Here is a 17,826-nt window from a genome sequence, read left to right as displayed (position 1 = left end):
GGTGTTTCTGTGCCAGTTAATAATGTTTCAACCTGGAAGAAAAGACAGAAAAGGCTTCTTTTTTTTTTTCTTTTCTTGACTGAATCGAGAATAAAATCATCAACACAGGCGAGAAAAAAAATGAGCGAGAGAAGTAACTGAAAGATTTCAGAAGAGTCATGAGATCAATAAGAGGATGAACTAAACAAACACATAGCTCACAAGGTCGGTTGCTATACCACAGGTTGATTGGTGCTTGAGGTCAGTGAAGAGTGAGGCGACCTCGACCTTTGGTAAACTGGTGAAGTGGAAAACAAATTAGAAAGTAAATTCTGCAAAGAGACTGGACTTAATTTCATCCTTTTTCAGGAGTCAGGTGAAAGAGTGAACAAGCCAACACGAAGTATAAAGCAGACACCTGTAAACAGACATAAAAACACATACAACAGCACACTGAGAATATTCAGTCCATGACAGAGCTCAGATAAAAGCAGAGTGCCTGAGAAAAGAGGATTGCAGCCCTGCATTTACAGATAATCTTTGGGACGAGGCATGGCAAAGAGAAACCCAGGAATTCTGTTAACAAAATGAAAGGAAGGGGGGGGAGCATCAGGCACGCTTATCTCTGAAAGGCTCCCGCTACCCAACCGGGTCAGATGAATAAAGAGGTTTTAACCCAATTTCTCACATCCACCAGCACTCTGACCGTGCCTGACCGCAGCGAGAGACAGCATGTGAGAAAGTAAATAGAAATGCATCCAGTGTTTCTCTTTGAGAAACAGCTGGAGCCATTCGATAAATGCTTTCAGTGGAGGCAGCACATCAAAAGATCCCACTGTTCAAACGCTGTTTCAGTGAGTGTTCTGTTTTTTTTAACGATTAAAAACACTTCAAATGTGCACTACACAACAGCAAGTAGGTTCAACTGTGTCTCTCCTCCTTGTTTCAGTCTAACAAGTGCATTTAATAACAGAGGATAACAAGGATAATAAGGACGAGCAGCCTCAGCGCTGGCAGACTGAGACAAAAGCAAATGAGCTGGCGAGGGTGGAAAGGCAGCGTTAGCCCTTGAAGTAATTTACCTCCATCCTGAGTAATGACTCATCGCATGGAAACTGATGGAGATGTTAGATCACAAACCACTGTGGGGCTGTATAAAGATTACACTGCCCCCTGCTGCACAAAGCAACACTTACATTAGTAAGGTTACAACTATTTCCTGCAGACCTGGAGAAAAGGCTGTGTTTTTGGTTATTTTGAACATGAAAGTCTACATGCATGTGTGTGTGTGTGTGTGTGTGTGTGTGTGTGTGTGTGTGTGTGTGTGTGTGTGTGTGTGTGGGTGTGTGTGTGTGTGTGTGTGTGTGTGTGTGGTCCACTTCTGTGTGCGCAGCTGCAACTGGAACATGTTTGACCTTTTTAAAGGTTGAAAGAAATTGCAAAATGAACCCTTTTCAAATGAATCAATGCAAAATGTCACTCAGCCAATCAGGAGAAATCACATGAATGCCATTGCTTCTTAAGACGTGACCATATATTCTGTGACCCATCCAACTCTGACATGATTTCAGCCATGTTGCAATCTCTTTCCGTCATTTCTGATCTTGTAGTGTCTGTCTGTAGATCTTTTACCTCTCTGCCTTGGAGGTCATGTTTTAAGTAAAACTACAGAATTGATTTTCCACCAAACTTGGAGTGATGGGGCCTGGGAAGAGATATTGGGATGCAGACTACGAGGCAGATTACTTTCTTCAACTATGTTTTAAATCAAATAAATAATTTGGGTTCAGACAACTTGTTCGCCCCATGTTGCACTCTACTGTGTGCCATTCTAGTTCTAGTACCATTCTGTAACTACAACTGTCAAACTCTTACATAATAAATATCTTGTTTCTGCTGCTGAACTACATCAATAATCCAAGAAATATCTCAAACACCATTCAGTCAATCGGCTTCACACTTGACATGTGTATTGTTCATGGCCAAAGGAAGAGCAGTTTTGAATTTGGCACGACTTGGACCCATGATGCATTCACACAAACAGGCGACCAGTGCTCTGACGTTGTTGATCATGACAACAGTGCATCCAAAACAATGGCAACTGGATTCTGCGAAATTTGAATAAGCAGGTGATGAGCTATCTGTGCAGCTTCACAGTTCTATGGACCGAGTCCTGTAGCAGATTTTAAGTCACCATGGCCCAATTACTGCAGGTCACTGTTACAGTTTCAGTGAGAAAGTTCCAACCAACATCACCACAGGCCAAGCAAACAGCTATGTTTTGAACGGGCACTGCACTGGTATAACAATACAAGCAGATGAATACAAGTCAACAATAAAAAGCAGTTTCTTAATGCTGTGTTCTCAGACTGGAGAGGAGAACATTATTCCCCCCATGACTCAGGGTCAGTAACAGAACAACACCCCTGAAGCTAAGAGGAGGGAATCATTGACCTGCTAAAAGAATGTCAGCGAAGTTGATGCTCTAACACCCTATAGTTTACCCAATGTTTCCCTGCTTTTACTCTGAAGGTGAAACTGACAAAAGTAAGTCTTCTGCTTTTGCTTGAAGGTCAGAAGCAATTTCCTGGCAGGAGATTTAAGAGAGACAAAAAAGAACAGACAGAAAAATGAGATAGATACTTTAAAGACAGAAATGTCTTCACCAAAGTGAGTGAATGTGTGTTAGAAAATAAGCCTCTGCTGAATCCATTGTGTTAAATTGTAGGTCAATGGTTACAACATTTTCAAACACAACAGAAAAGCTTTAATCTTAAGCCGGGAAGACATTTCTTTGACTTGAAGTATAACAAATACAAAAAGGTCAGATAGGAGCGGAACAGAGAACATGAACAGAAAACAAAAGTGAACAGTGAGAGTGAAGGGACAGTCTCATCATGGAGCTTAAAGCTGCCTGTGGCTACAGAAATTAACATTCATCCTCTTTTAGAAAGAGTTTTGCAGTGAGTGAGGAGAAGTGGAGCCTATTGAAGTTCGCCTCCTCTCTTCTGTCAGACAGGACCTGAGAGGGCAACGTTCACTCCAAACGTCCCTGAGCTTTGCTCTGTTTTCCTGTTCATGATGTCCTCTATGGTAGAGATGGGCAACGGTTCCCTCCTGTCCCTCTGTGGAACTTGAAGCAAGTCCACCACCGCGCAGCCGGGCTTGGGACGCCGGCGTCTCAAAGCCCGTTTCTCCGCCCGGGTCTTGGGCTGAGGGAGGCCGTCGCAGATTCGGGAGCAGGCTGTGGTGATGCCACAGAAGGAGGGGTCATCTGAATGTGAGGATCCCTCGGAGCTTCCCTCTGACAGTGAGTCTCTAAAGAGAGGCTGGAGCAATCTTTTTGTAAAGGGTGTGGGGATGGTGGTGATGGGCACACCATTACACAAAACAGCTCCATTACTCAGTTCTGAAGCAGCGTGGAAGGAGGGTTTCAGAGTCTCCACTTTGTCAATGGGCTTCATCTTACGACGTCTCCTCTGTGTGTGGGGGGGGGGTTAAGGATGTTAATATCTTACAACCAGTATTTCAAATGTATATTTTACACTATTATTCTGCACTGCGATACATTCAGTTTTTACACACCTTTCTGTTAGCTGGACAAAGACTCAGTGTCTCCCCAGCGTGCAGCATCTCAGGGCCTGTGAGCCAAAGAATGAATTTTAATTTTAACAATAGTTCAATTCTGGATATTATCTATTATTTAAGATATATGATAAAAACTAAAGTATTATTACCCTAAAAGAACTTAAGTACAACTCTACCTTCGTTGGTGGCTAACTGGAATGACTCAGAGTGTATCAATGGATAGGACGCACTCCTCTTCAAGCCCGTCTCATCACAGGGAGAGAACTGCCTGTTATGAAAAGAGAAAGAACTGCATGTAGCTCCTTTCTAAAGATGTGAGTCACAGCTGTGTGATCTAGCTGCGACGTATGTGATGAATACTTGTATCAATTAAGTGGATTAATGGGTTGAAGCCATTCAAGGCGCTGTAACCTCTTCCCATTTGCTTTAATAGTCCATTTGGAGATGCCACTCTGTTTATTCACGTCCGCTGTCTTTGCCATGTTGTGTTCAAAAACACCCCCCCCTAAATTGTCCAGTTGTTCACCCACCTTTCAGGGCAGCAGTAGGTGTAGCTCTTGGGTATGGGGGGCTCTGGTTCTGTGGCTGGAGGAATCGTGGAGATGCGGCAGTGGTTTGCACACAGTAACAGGCCGAGACACACACACAACACCAGAGACAGCACCAGGTAGTTCTGCCTGTCAGACACCTAGGACACAGATTATACCATTACCAAAACAGAGGAAATATGAGCTGTCACAAAAAAGGTGAAAGAATCATAAAGTAAAAATTCAAACAGTTAAGTTGGAAGTTGAATCGACAAACAAAATGGATTTGGTTCATGTTTTTGTACATATCACTGTACTTATATGAAAGGGCTCAATGGAATTCACTCTGGGGAGAGGATTCCATATATTAATTTTCCATGTAAAAGCTTCACCGTGTAAATGATCACAGTATCTAGTCTGCTCCAGTAACTCTAGCACTAAATCATCAGATAAAATTCTCCTGAAGTTGCTATCCACCCGATTAGAGCTGGATAAATCTGCCCTCTCCTTTAACGCTCCACAAGCTTGGAATGAACTGCAAGTCAATCTCAACCTCGAATCCCTTCCCCCTTTTGACATGTTTACCCCCACCAAGGAGATTATTTTTTCAGCAGGATTTCGAAAGAACTACTGAACAGATTTCAACCCATGAAATTTTGGCACAGATACGGACAGAGGATATTTTTCCCCCTTAAAATCAAATCAGGCATATGTAGGGGACTGATATTTATGAGCACATGCAACTTGGTGAGGATCCAAATAAAAAATTGGGATCTAAAGGATTTAACTAGTTTTCTTGTGGGCTTCTTTAGCTGCTGTACGGTAATAAATAAGATTAGAAACCTGTAACTACCACCATTGTGTAGATGAGATATCGTACCTAACCTATAAGGCTTGATTGAATTTAAGGGGACCTTTGGATCCTCGGTGGAGGTAGGTGATCTACTGAGCACCATTCTAGTGATTCTTGATGTTTTTATGTTATAATCGGTCGCCATTAATTCGAATCCATGTGATCTAATTTTGCTGCCCATCTTGAACACAACTCGCTAGCAGAACAGATATTGTATCATAATAGACCCTTCCTGGTTAAATAAAGGAAATAAAGCCCTAGTACATCCAAATGATGTGGTCCCATAAAAATGTACTAAATTGACTCTGTTTAATCCCCGGATGAAGTACTCCTGATCACAGATTAAGGTTTTATGCCTTGAGTGTTGCATCTACCTCATTCTGCAGCTGGCTCACTCTGTCTGACAGGTTGAGAACCAGCTGAGTCACATTCTCCAGCTGGCCCTGGAGCAACTGAATGGACTCAGTCTGACGCAGGTCCTATGGGAAGAAAATGACAATGTAATGATGAAAACACACACACACACACACACACACACACACACACACACACACACACACACACACACACACACACACACACACACACACACACACACACACACACACACACACACACACACACACACACGATGTTGGCGAAAAGTTGCATATTTGCACATCGTGCAGCTGTTGGCTCTCATTCGCAGTCGTGTGTCTATACACCAGCTAATTTTAAGCCCTCCACAAACTCCCAAGGGAATTATCTGTCTGTTAAGCTGGTAAATGTTTCAGAAAAAGCAGGCACCTGAACTAATCAAGTGACAATTAATTCTGGGTTTTTAACATGCGTTCTCCTTTTCACATGTAACATTTAATCCATTGCCATCATAAAAAAATACTGATTAAAGAAGCTTTAATCCCAAAGCCGAAGAAAACTTCTGTAACTTGGAAGCAAAATCATTTTGGGACTATTTGGATCTCAGACTGAAACCAAGTATCTTTATGTGGTGCCTGCCATTCATTCATGCCCTTTCATTGCTCACCTGCTCCTCTGCTATTCTTGAGGTGTTCTGGAGTTTTATGATGGTTTTGTTGAAAGCTTTCTGCATCTCCTCCATCTGCTTACGATACCTTTAATCAAAACATGAAAGAAGACATCTTCAATATCACCCTCAACGCAGTTCATACATGAAGAGCAGCAGAGTGTGTCCTCATCCCTTACCTCTGACTAAGCTGCTCCAGGTAGCGTCCACTGAGGGACATATTCATCTCCAGGGCCTTGATGCGGTTGTTCAGTCTCATGAACACAGACTCCTTCTGGCTGGAGCCGTGCACCAGGTTGCTGTTCTGCTCTGTGCCATTGGGGGTCTCCGCATAGATGTCCGAGAGGGATGGTGAGACAGGTAAGGGATGAAGCAGGTTACCACCTGATGATGTAGAGATGTCTTCTGTGAGATCCTCCATTTTAGTCTCAGTGATGAGTGCAGGGCCACCAGAGGGCTCTAGTTCTGTGACAGGGTCTGGAGCAGGGTGGGACGGCTCTGGGGAAGTGGTACTACTTTTAGATACAGCTGGTGGGTCAGGGTGATGCTCTAAATGAACAGAGGTGGTAGGAGGGAGCCGCTGAGAATGATCTGTTTTGTCTGGGATTTGGACAGGGGTATTTAATTCTAACTGAGAAACATCAACATCAGGCTGTTCCTCAGTTGGCTCAACTGAGACATTGTCAACTGGTGCAGTGACACTGGGTTTCACATTGATGGAGCTACTGAGAGAGACTGATGGCTCAGTGTACTTCTCTGTAGCTAACACATCCAGGCTCTTTTCTGGCCTTTGCTCCATCGCCGTTTCCTCAGGAGTCGGCTGTGGCTTATCCACAATAGGAGTAGGTTTGGTGGCAGATGAATCGGTGGCACTGGATTTGGGGAGGCTCGATGTTTGACTGGGCTCCAGCAAAGGAGGTTCAGAAACAGGCTCTTTATGAGATTCTATTGTGTTCCCCTGAGGCTGTGGGGCTTCTGATGGGCTGGCTCCACTCTCTGGCTCCTGCACTGAAGCATGTTCCTTTTCAGGGAGCTGATGTACCTCTGTGTGGTGCAGCTGAGGCTCAGGGCAGGCGGAGGGGGACAGGGGTAGGTGCCAGGTGGGTGTTGTAGAAGGAATCCTCTGCTTTCTATCCGTTGTTTGGCATTTCCTTTTTTTGGACAGCAGGGCTGAACACTGCCGAAGGAGATATTCCTGGAAGGAAGCTGTACAAGAGCACGAAGAAGAAAATGAAGGAAGTAGTGCGCAGTAATGCTGATTATCCTGTCGCTTGTGATTGTCCATGTTCGCTTTTTCTTCATCCACTTCCTCCTCCTCCTTTTCCAGAAGGGTGATTGTAGAGCTGATATGTTCTTCTTTATCTTTCTCTAAAGGTTTAATAATATTTTCCTCCACTAGGGGGAGCTCTTGATGGCTAGTTTCAGTATCAGGTATCTCTGGCTCAGGGTTCTCTGACAATGGGGCTCCAGTTTCAAGGATACCGGGGTCTGGTAAAATAAGTGCCTCTTCAGAGTCTGGACTAGGGAGAAAGAATAAAAATATAGTATAAATTCTAAAGTAAGTAGTATACATCAAAGTTTGGGTGCAATATTATACCAACACATTTAAATACACATGTTGCACTTAAGGCTCCACTACAAAATACAGAATGTTAAGCATGTGAAGCATGTCACAAGTCAACGATGAATAAATCCAAACCTCAAATGCATGCACTTGTAAATGCTGAATATGGGATTGCAGAGGAAAAAATGGAAGTGGAATTACACTCAACAACTCACATTTGAGACCATTTAACCTAGAAAAGCCGAGTACGCTCCTTGACAACATGTCAAAACAATCAAGCGTTTACAAATTATGTTGATTTGATGCAATTTGTGTTTTTTTTTGTTTTTTTTACCAGAACATTGGAAATGAAGCCTATTAATTAAATAAAACACCTGCTCAACCCCAGCTGCAGAGCACTGGTCACCTCCTCATTCAAAGTTAACTCATACTGAACGTATCACGTGTCCAAATCACAAGATATGAATACTGCAGTTCTTTTGGCTTTTAACTATACACATGCCAATTGAGAAGCGATAAGATGAACGGTTTTCGAGATATGCAAGCAATATTCAGACAGACATTTCTGGAATAAGTAAATGGATAGATGGAAGGTCCATATTACAAAAACGCAACAAATATTAAAAAAACAGCAACAAAAGTCAGTTCACTCGTTATTAGTGAAATTACATATTTTACATATTTTGTATTTCTGCTTTGTTATTTGTTGTATATTCGTCTTGCACCCAAAGGCAGAGATGTTCTGCAGTTCTTCACAGAAGATTCTCTTCTGCTGCTCTTTGCTGAGTTTTTTTGCTTCACCTTTTGCCTTAAAATACTTCAAAGATATCAGGGATATCAAGGTTTGTCAGTTCTGAGTCCAAATGATCCAAACTTCTTTATTTCAGTTTCATCTGACCCAAAAAATGTGTTGCCAAGATTTATCAGGCCTCTTTTGTTGTTCTTTCAAAGTTTAATCTCACAGTTTTATGCTGTTTCTAGAGTAATGATTTTCTTCTTGGATGCCATCCACAGAGGGCAACTTCGGGCAATGTCATTCACACTTTCTGTTTAGTCACTGTAACACCAATTTCAACAGATAACTCTAGTGCCAAGACAGAGGCACTTACCCATCTGTTTTTCTGTGTAAGGCTGTGTAAATAGCAAACTGTGCACAGCCACTGCACCTTCTGTTACTGGTAGTGAGGCTCTTTAAATATCTCCCCACCACTGCTGGGATTTGTGTTTCAGCTTATGTTCAGTAGCCTTCTGATGCTCTTGTACCCTCTGCCATCTCTATGGAGTGTCACAGTCTGGTTTCATACTTGCTCAGGCATTTTCTAACTGCATGGTAACCAGCACTGCATTATATATAACCCGAGCCACAAACAGAAAAAACTGTGTTCACAGATTATGTTATGAATTTGTGTTTGTGCATTTAGCCGTAACTGGAAATATTGTTGCTCTGATGTTGTAGTCTATCTAAGCAGTTTGTTTTTAAATCATGCATATGATCAAGTACCCTTCAATTAAAAAAAAAGTTTGATCATACAGTTTTAAATCATTTAAAATGTAGTTATATGGAACAGTGGTGTCCTCCATTTTACTGTAGTGTTCTGTGACTATACAGTATATAGGCCATAAAACAATTGTAAATCTAGGCCATATTAACCACAATCACTCACTACAAACCTCTAGATTGACATTTGTATTTTAAAGATATGCAGCTGCATGTTCAATTCATGAAAAACTGTTATAGTGGAAGCTTCAGGTGATGTTATGAAACTCTTGACAGGTACTCACACTGAAGTAGGATCTGTGGAGGTCGTTTGAATTATGGGTTCAATCTGTGCTGATAGCTCAGTCATGTTCACTTCCTGGGATGATATATTGACTACAAAATGAAAATAAGAAATAAAACATTAACTCTCGCTGCACCAATTATTACTATTCACAAATAGTTTAGAACCTATGAGCTGAAGGTTTTTCTTTTTTGGAAATATTAAATAGTGACTGAATGTCCTTTTTAAAACATTTGAGCTGCCAGTAAGCAGAGATTTCCAGCTGACTGTGGTGATCTTACCTTGCATCTCTGGGCCTCCACCGAGAACATTGACGGCAATATTATTGACCATGTTCAGAATGACATCTGAAAAGATCAAATTAACAGCAGAGCAAGAAGTTAATAGAGTGATACAGGTTGTCTGTATGCAAGAAATCCTTTTCAGCCAGATTTACCTTTTGCTGAGCCAATCAGATTCTTTGATAACTTGACTTCACCGGGTCCATATCCAGATGGATACTCTGTGGGAGGCAGTTCCCTTATTAAAACCCATTGATCTCTTAAACTAGACTGTGCAAACACTACTGAAACAAACTGTACCAGACAGGTTGTAGTGTGTATCTTGTTCAGCAGTACAACCTGTCTTGTTCTCATGATTGATGCGATCACATGTGTAAAACATTCCCAACTGCATTAGCGACATGCCATTTCCAGTGCTTACCCTGGTCATCATCCTGATCGTCTGGTCTTTCTGGGGGATCAGCTATCTCCTCGTATTCTTCCACCATGCTCGTCCCAAACACCCTGGCATCAAAAGTAAATAAGAATTATTATGTAATCATTCTACAACCATTCACATGCAGCAGTGAAATCTAATCTGTTTTATGCAGCAACCTAAATAGAGTCAAATTTCAAATCTTCACCAGTCTCAAAGGGACAGGGGGTTATACTAAAAGCACCCAACACACACAGGTCATTAAATAGAAGAGGGTCATTGTTTCAACATACAAGAAAGTATTAATGTCAAGCAGCAAACTACTGTTTGATTTCTGTTGATGAGAAATGTCCCCAGAGCAGGCAACCTTCTTTTTAAATATCGATATACTTAAAATGAACAGTTGTTATATGTGTTAACTCTCACTTCCTTGTGCGCAAACTTCAACCACATCTATTATGCACTATGCAGAAGTGAACTAAAGTTAACATGTATGCAGACAATAAAATTAAAGGGTAATTAAATTAAAAATATAAGACAACTCAATCAAGAACAGACATGGACACAGACATAAAAGGAAGGTAGGACAACAACAGTATAAAACATACAGTACTTAACTTATTTTGTTTTGTCATGTTTGTTTTCAAAATCCCATTTCCTTTTTTGCCAGCTTTCTAAGGTAAAAGTGGCAAATAGGTCATATTCAATTTCCATTTCCTTATTTGTTACATACCTTATGAGACTCAGAGGACAGAAATGTTCAGCCCCAAAGTGAGAGACCAACTCCACCTAAAACAAAATGCAAAAATGATTCAGGTATTATTATCATGTGAAATGTGTGCTGTATTACAACCCCACAATTCAGCACTCAGCAGTGGATGGGCATGTTACGAACAAACAGCAAAGCAAAGCAAAGCTGTTTTGTTTTGTTGTGAATTCAATACAAAGGGTTAAAGAGAAATTCCAGTGGAACGATGGCAACAAGTTACTGCATGAGGAAATAAAAGAAACATCTCAGTATATGACATGTTAGATCACCTGATGGAATATTGTTGATTCTTGATTTACATCAGGTTGATTCAATTCGTGGGTTATCAAATAACATGTAGAATGTTTTGAGAGTATTTTGGATTAGTAAGGAGCACAGCAAAAGATCAGAGTGTTTTAATGATAACCACACCATTAAGACAAAAGAGAGCCAAACACAATTCTCTCCATGTTTACTATTCAGCTCACACAAGAAATGCATGCTAACCTTTATGTACTTGGTGAACATCTGAAGCAAGACACATGGGAAAAGGAGAGAAGTAATTAAAGACATTTATAAATCCATTCAGAACAGGAACAAATAGTGTGTGTTGGTTTTACTTGAGTCACTTCAGATGAGTATTAAGTCACTGACTGAAATGTACAACATATATCACTCTCAAAATTGGCCTTAATCGCAAAGGATATATAATATGAACTATCCCAAAATTAACTCAGTTAACCAATTTAACTGACTTCAACAAACAACTGCTAATAACATGTCAAGAACTTCTGCAATACTAGCTCATAATAGTTTCTCTATCCAACATAAAATGGCCATGCCATTTAAGAGCAAAGGAACAAAATAAAAGTGAAGGAGGCAAAACTTCAACTGAAAGAGATTTAGAGAGAAAGTCTTGCTTAATTATTCAATTGATTAAGAGATAACAGCAAATCCTTTACACTGCATTAACACAGAAGAAAGACAGCTCTGATTAAAGACAAAAATATTTGTGTTCACCTTCACATATTTAGCATAGAGATGCTCATCTAATGGGAAGCTCTGGACTGTGCGTTCATCCCTGGCGTGAAAGGTTCCCAGTTTTAACCACTTATTTGTTGGGTATCTGGAGGAGCAAGTATAAACAATTGAGTGATCTGGATTGCAAAAAACAAGTTTTTTTTCTGTTAAATTTGACATGTGTCAGTTGAAGAGGTAAGTAACTAAAAATAGCTTTAAAAACTACTATATGAATAACAGAAATATTTCCACACTGTGTCACATTAAGTAAGCCTACCTATCACTTATGGAGACCAGGAAGTCTTTGGGAGTTGAGGAAAAGAGTTCAAAGTTTGCGATGTCAAGCTGCTTCACCTGGATGGGCTCACAGAGCTCAATGATGAACCTGAGCGAAAAAGAACATGGAGCAAACAATGACAAATCAGATGGAAAAAGAAATAGTATCAGGTTATAAATGTGAATAGTAAGCAGGCAATGCAAACATTCTACGTACCAGATCTTGTTACTACAGGGGTTTAACATGTACAAGTCCATGTTCTCCTTCAATATCGCTGAAGTACTCTGTATGAAACAAAGCAATATTAGGTTGTATGTGTCATTCGGTCAAAATCCAACAGAGCAAGCATATTCTTTAGCAGGATATAGTTTTATACATACAAAGTACCTTAGCTTCTGGGTTAGCACCAAGGATCTTGGCCCCACATTCCACTGAGGCATAGTTATTAAAGTTCTTCTGGACCTTCTTCAGTGTCTGAGAACCACCATTGTTAGAGGGGTGAGTAGAGAGCGCTAAGGAGAAAAAACACAAGAGTTTTAATAAAAGTTTAAATAAAATTAAATCTTTACAATTAGTTTGATTAAATTAGTTGAAAATAGGATTTGTTTTTTGGTTTGAAATACATACATTTTAAATTTTGAATGTGTAAACTTACTCTTCTCTTTCTCCACCTCCATCATCTTTCTCTTCCACTCATCAAAAGTGGGGATGTCCTCAGGGTCTTTGCTGCTCACACTGGAATCTGTGTCTGTGGTGACAGGGGAGCTCAGGTCCTGTCAAAGATAATGAGATAATGAGAAAATGAGAGCTGGGACATCTTCCTCTGGAAATAGCTCACACTGTGTCTGTGTTTCTTACCTGCTCTCTCACCACATGTGATGTGTTGACCTCCAGATGCTGTGGGCTGTCTCCGACTGATGAAGTCAGAGGAGGGTCAGCGTGGGATTTGGTACCAGCAGTGTGAACATTGGAAGTGTTCTCTAGAACAATCGGAGGAGGGCTGTGGAAACAGACAAACATTGTGGCCTTGTTACAAAGTGTTATTCTGATCTTTTAAATAGAACTTCAACTAGATTATGAGGTGGTTAGGCTTGGGAATAACGCTCAAACAAACTTGACAAATACGCAAAAGAAACATTATGACAAAATTTTCTAGACGACAGTACCCACCTTTCATTGTTGTATGGATTGTTTTCTTCTTCACAGTCAGCAGGAGGCAGTTCAGATTCAACATCAGGTGCAGCTTCATCAGATGCATCATCTAAAACACTGAAAGGAAAAAAACATTTTAAATCATTTCACTGACAGGGAAACCATCCTTGACAAAGTAAACACTTAAAAAGTACCTTGTTCTTCTCACTGGGTGCAAGAAACCAAATCATATATGGGAAAAACTAATATTTTTACAGAGAGCTGACAGATTTAAATGAATTTATTGTAAAACAGATGAAACCTTACTTTTTTGTGACACTGTCTTGAAGGGTGATGATGTTTGGATTGTCTTTAAGCTCAGTGGAAAAACCAGAGACAGGGTCAGATGATGGGAGCAGAGCAGGTGAATCATGCTCTTCAACGACAGAGGTTTCATGATTTGGATTTTCTGAGCTTGGCTCAGGTTCTGGCTCTGCTTGTAAAATGTCCTTGTCTGCCTCCACTTCTGCCTCAACATTGGGCGCTTTTACTTCTAAGGCCTGATCCAAGACCTGATGGAAAAACAGAGAGATACTTGACCTGTCCAGTGAAATGTTTTTAATGATTAGCCCATTAGCCAGAGCTGGACTGATCTAACAAACACTTCAGTCATGAAATGTTCCAGGAAGGATCAATAAAAAGAACTGGATGGAATGAATCTGTTGTGATGCTCAGGAAGCAAAGTAGTAGAAGTAAATCTAAGAAAAAATCTGTTCCAACATTAAACAGGTCTTTAAAATTCTTAAAATAATTAGACAAATGCCCTTACATGGAAATCATTGGTTGTGTTAAGTTGAGATTTGAATGACACACAACTTATTTTAATAACTATAACTATACCTCTGAATATTGTTCTTTTTTGTCCATGTGCTGTGTTGTCTGTTCCACGTTTAGCTGATTATCTTCTAACAGCGGCTCATTGTCAGACAAGGCCTGGGCAGGCAAGACCCAGCTTTCCTCAACCTGGAGAAAAACACGCACAAACACACAGACACACACAATCTTAAATGTGTCTATAAAGTGTACGGTCACATGAGTGATCTCAAATAGCAGCCTGTGAAACTTCTGGCTAAAAAGTTTTGTTGTAGAATAGTATTGTTCAACTGACGTTACCTTTTCAGGAGGAGTCTTTTCCCCTGACTCTTCCTCCGGACTGATGTCCTGTGGGGCCATGGTCCTCTGGGCCTCTTGGTGCGACTCTGTGCAACCAACATAGCAACTAGGGTACCTAAGTGATGAAGGGAATAATAATCATTGAGTCAATTTGTCTGAATATGGGTCACTTCATTATACATTTGGGAAAGAAGCTCAGATTATAGAAATATTTATATACTGTAGAATCAGTCGGGCTAAACATTTTATAGAGTGAAGTGAATCACACACAGAAAAAGCAGCATCCCAGTGTAAACACAGTGATGAACTAAGAAAATCCAGGTGGCCTGTACCCGAGTGTAGACAATTTATCTTATCTGTATGCAGAGTCATGGAAATAGACACACACCAAAAGCAAGTTATATATTGCTCAACCTATTTTTGTCTCTTGTCTGAAACATGCAACATCTGTTTCCTCTAGAGTGAAAAGACACACTTAATCTTAATCCTTTTGAGATTTTTGTGTGATAAATTTCTCTTTTGTCTTTGTCTCCTTTGTATTAAACCCCACACTTCTGTTGGTTGTGACTTTGCCAAGAAAAGGAGGTCTGGGTCACTCCTGGCATGCAACCAACAATAATCAACAGTAATTAGACTTTAAATAATGCAATAATGTCTGATTCCTGTGGGGGAAAGGTCAAACAGTCTCAAAGGCCAAACTCCAACAGTGACTGTACACTGTCAATAATCCAGGCTATTATCTGAACATTATTCAAGATTCCAGGTCAAGTTCTTTAAGTCCTGGCTGACTCAGCTGCTTTGCTGATCTGCCTCGAGAGGCGAGACCGGCCACAAACACTTCAGTGAACACAGTGGCAATCTGTTTTCTAATTGAAAGGCAGCAGCTGTAATTGAAGTACGAAAGGAGCAAGAGCCATTGCTAAATAATAAGTTTCTAAATAATTAACTATGTGGTCATAGATAAAGAGTGGTATGATGGTACATTATATGTTTGTACAACAACTTATAGTACAGGATATTTTAAGTGTACTTCCTCATGATGAAATAATCATTCTCTTTGTGTGTTGGATAATCTATTTCATGAAGCATCTGGCAAATTATAAGACAAGGATGTAACAGGGATAGCAAAGCTTGTATGGTTCTAAGCTGTATTCAGCCCACAAGACAATACAACAAAACAACTCAAAAATGCAAACAATTATCCTGACAGCAATCTTCTTTTTTTCTGCAATAAAAGAAAATAACATAAAATAGTAGACTCTTCTGACTGTTTGCAAGTCACAGCTGGAAACATGCAGCTAAACTGGATGAGAAATAAGGACAAATGCTACTGGATAAAGTAAACTTCACAGAGTATATGTGCTCAACACAAATATCTCACAAGACCACATTCTGACAGAGACAATGTTACTGAGGCAAGTTTTGTGGTGAGTGAGCTAATAGCCAAAAAGCCCAAAAATAATTTGTGGTGGACAATGGAGGTTAATGTGATATGTGTGTGTTAATACTGTTCAATAATTTAGCATGACCCATGGAGAAAGTTAAAAAAAACACTGAAATGTCCCTTAACAGGAAAAAGACTTCCCATTCCTGCCATACAAGTTTAATGACAGTCACATGAATACCATGTAAGATGACGTATCATTGATTACTCAGGCACTGAACCTGAGTAATGATCAGATAAACAATATGACAATGTCGACATGGCACCACCAACATGGTAATTATGATTCATCCAATAAAACTGCTAAATTAACATTGTAACATACTGTATCATTAGTACATCCCTTTCAACAAAGTGATATTGAGGCACCAGTATACTGCATGTTGGGGAAACACTTGGAGCTAGTACATAATATTTTGATTTATTGAAGACTTTACTGCCCGAAATTCAGAGTAATGACTCTTTTGATAGACTTTTAAAGGTCCTGTAGAAAGCCTGGAAGCCAGAATGTCTGCTAGTTGCTAATCCAGCAATATTAATATGTCAAACAAAGGTACTTCATCAGATTGATGGGTAAATCATACAAATACACTATAAATCAAACAGTCCAGAAAATGAGCAGCTCTGGTACAATGGTCTGAGACAAAGAGAAACATTCAAAGCATATATATATATTTCACAGTGAGGTGAAATCTCAGAGTGCGTGACACCTGGGCTGCTACTTTATCTTATTACTGTCACTTGAGCTGCTCTGACATGAGCGCCGAGACAAAGTCAGCAAATGTCAATTAACTGACTGACTTCCATTTCCTACAGCATCGTTAGATTTAACTCAACAGTTCTGTGCCAACAGCACAGACAACGGACACTGACATGTTATCGCTCAGAGCTTCAGTGTAATATGACAGTCACAGCAAAGCTGGTGGAAGTAGGCCACACAGATCTTAATACAGTATTACATCATTCTCCCTCCCTGTCCTCTCTGTGTGAAGAGCAGTGGTCAGTGCGTGTTGTGTTTTGTGACTTGTCCTCTAACATCATGGCTACAGCACATAATCGCCCTGCATAATCTCTCCGTGTGTGTGTGTGTGTGTGTTTGTTTGTCAGATTTGCACAGACAACCTCGACGTGAAAGGCCTCTAATCCTGTCAACAGCTGAAGAACCAGATCTATGTAACGTGAGCCCTGTGGCAGCATGGCCGGTGTGACAGTGATGCACAGCGGATCTGTGAGGAGGTGACATCTTATGGTTGTTCAAACTTCCACTTCCACATGTACTGCTCAGATGAAATTCACAAACAGGTGAAACACGTATCGTTTATGTAATTCTACTCAAATTCAGCTAAATAGCCAGGCCGTAAAACATAACGAGGCAGAGGACTAAGCTAACATTTTGGAACAACTTGTTCACTAGCTAACTCAGCTATGCTAACCCCTTGCTCGTGGTCAGCGACTGAAGCTAACTCAGTGACAACAAGTGAGGAGTCCGCCAGGTGCCACATCACATGTTCACGTGAGCTAGCCAACGGGCTACATGTTAGAACCAGGAGCAGCGTCACTCGGAGAGCTCAGCAGCTTCCAGGTCAAAAGTGAAAACAGCAGCGCCGGGTCGAACCGAGACGCACTGAGCCGAAGTTACTCACCAGGAGAGCACAGCGACACAGAGCCACACTGACACCACTCGCCATAACAGAGGTGTCATCTTCATCCCTCTCCCGCCGGGACAGTCATCCTCCCCCTGCTCACTGATGGAGTAATGTCTGCCTTTCTCTCTGAGGTTCCCTCCGCTGCTGGTGTGTCGGATATAAAATCCGCCCGCTGCTTCTCGTGAACTTCGCTAACGTTGTGTGTCGGTGTGATGCTAGCTGCTGCTGCTGCCGCTGTCACACACGCACATACACGAGCGGCTGTCACCGCCCCGCTGACCAATCAGAGCCCAGAGAAGAGGTTGCGCAGTTCAAACCGAGCGTGTGTGCGTTGGGAGCGCTTGATTCGTAACGTCTGGTCTCCCCGAGTTTGGC

General features: G+C 41.0%; 1 protein-coding gene across 2 annotated transcripts; it reads right to left on the bottom strand.

Moving 5' to 3' along the window:
- Positions 1 to 2,610: 2,610 nt before the first annotated feature.
- LOC109645815 (SUN domain-containing ossification factor-like) lies at positions 2,611 to 17,740 on the bottom strand. Of its 2 annotated transcripts, XM_020111479.2 has the most exons (24): positions 17,449 to 17,740; positions 14,362 to 14,476; positions 14,089 to 14,211; positions 13,516 to 13,760; positions 13,228 to 13,326; positions 12,916 to 13,057; positions 12,713 to 12,830; positions 12,445 to 12,569; positions 12,274 to 12,341; positions 12,058 to 12,165; positions 11,781 to 11,886; positions 11,268 to 11,288; positions 10,746 to 10,801; positions 10,019 to 10,101; positions 9,753 to 9,818; positions 9,598 to 9,663; positions 9,318 to 9,408; positions 6,151 to 7,491; positions 5,972 to 6,059; positions 5,322 to 5,426; positions 4,098 to 4,255; positions 3,744 to 3,835; positions 3,565 to 3,620; positions 2,611 to 3,458 (listed from the first exon to the last, which is right to left on the bottom strand). In XM_020111479.2, the coding sequence occupies exons 1-24, from the start codon at positions 17,511 to 17,513 to the stop codon at positions 2,991 to 2,993; spliced, it is 4,005 nt and encodes a 1,334-aa protein (XP_019967038.2). In that variant the 5' UTR covers positions 17,514 to 17,740; the 3' UTR covers positions 2,611 to 2,990. The 2 variants fall into 2 exon arrangements, with proteins under 2 accessions (XP_019967038.2, XP_019967028.2); XM_020111469.2 differs by lacking the exon at positions 11,268 to 11,288.
- Between the last annotated feature and the right edge of the window lie 86 nt (positions 17,741 to 17,826).

Source organism: Paralichthys olivaceus, chromosome 16 (genome assembly GCF_024713975.1).
Source record: "Paralichthys olivaceus isolate ysfri-2021 chromosome 16, ASM2471397v2, whole genome shotgun sequence".
Taxonomy (NCBI): domain Eukaryota; kingdom Metazoa; phylum Chordata; class Actinopteri; order Pleuronectiformes; family Paralichthyidae; genus Paralichthys; species Paralichthys olivaceus.
Note: the sequence above shows the minus strand (reverse complement) of the source record. Positions and strands in the feature narration are given on the sequence as shown.

Bases quoted from the DNA above. Each gene is read 5' to 3' on its own strand.
- LOC109645815 (XM_020111479.2), bottom strand. From the start codon at position 17,513: ATGAAGATGACACCTCTGTTATGGCGAGTGGTGTCAGTGTGGCTCTGT. The intron at 11,887-12,057 runs GTAGGCTTACTT...TTGCTCCTCCAG, and splicing joins CTGGTCTCCATAAGTGATAG to ATACCCAACAAATAAGTGGT. The intron at 10,802-11,267 runs GTTAGCATGCAT...ATTTTGTTTTAG, and splicing joins TGTTCACCAAGTACATAAAG to GTGGAGTTGGTCTCTCACTT.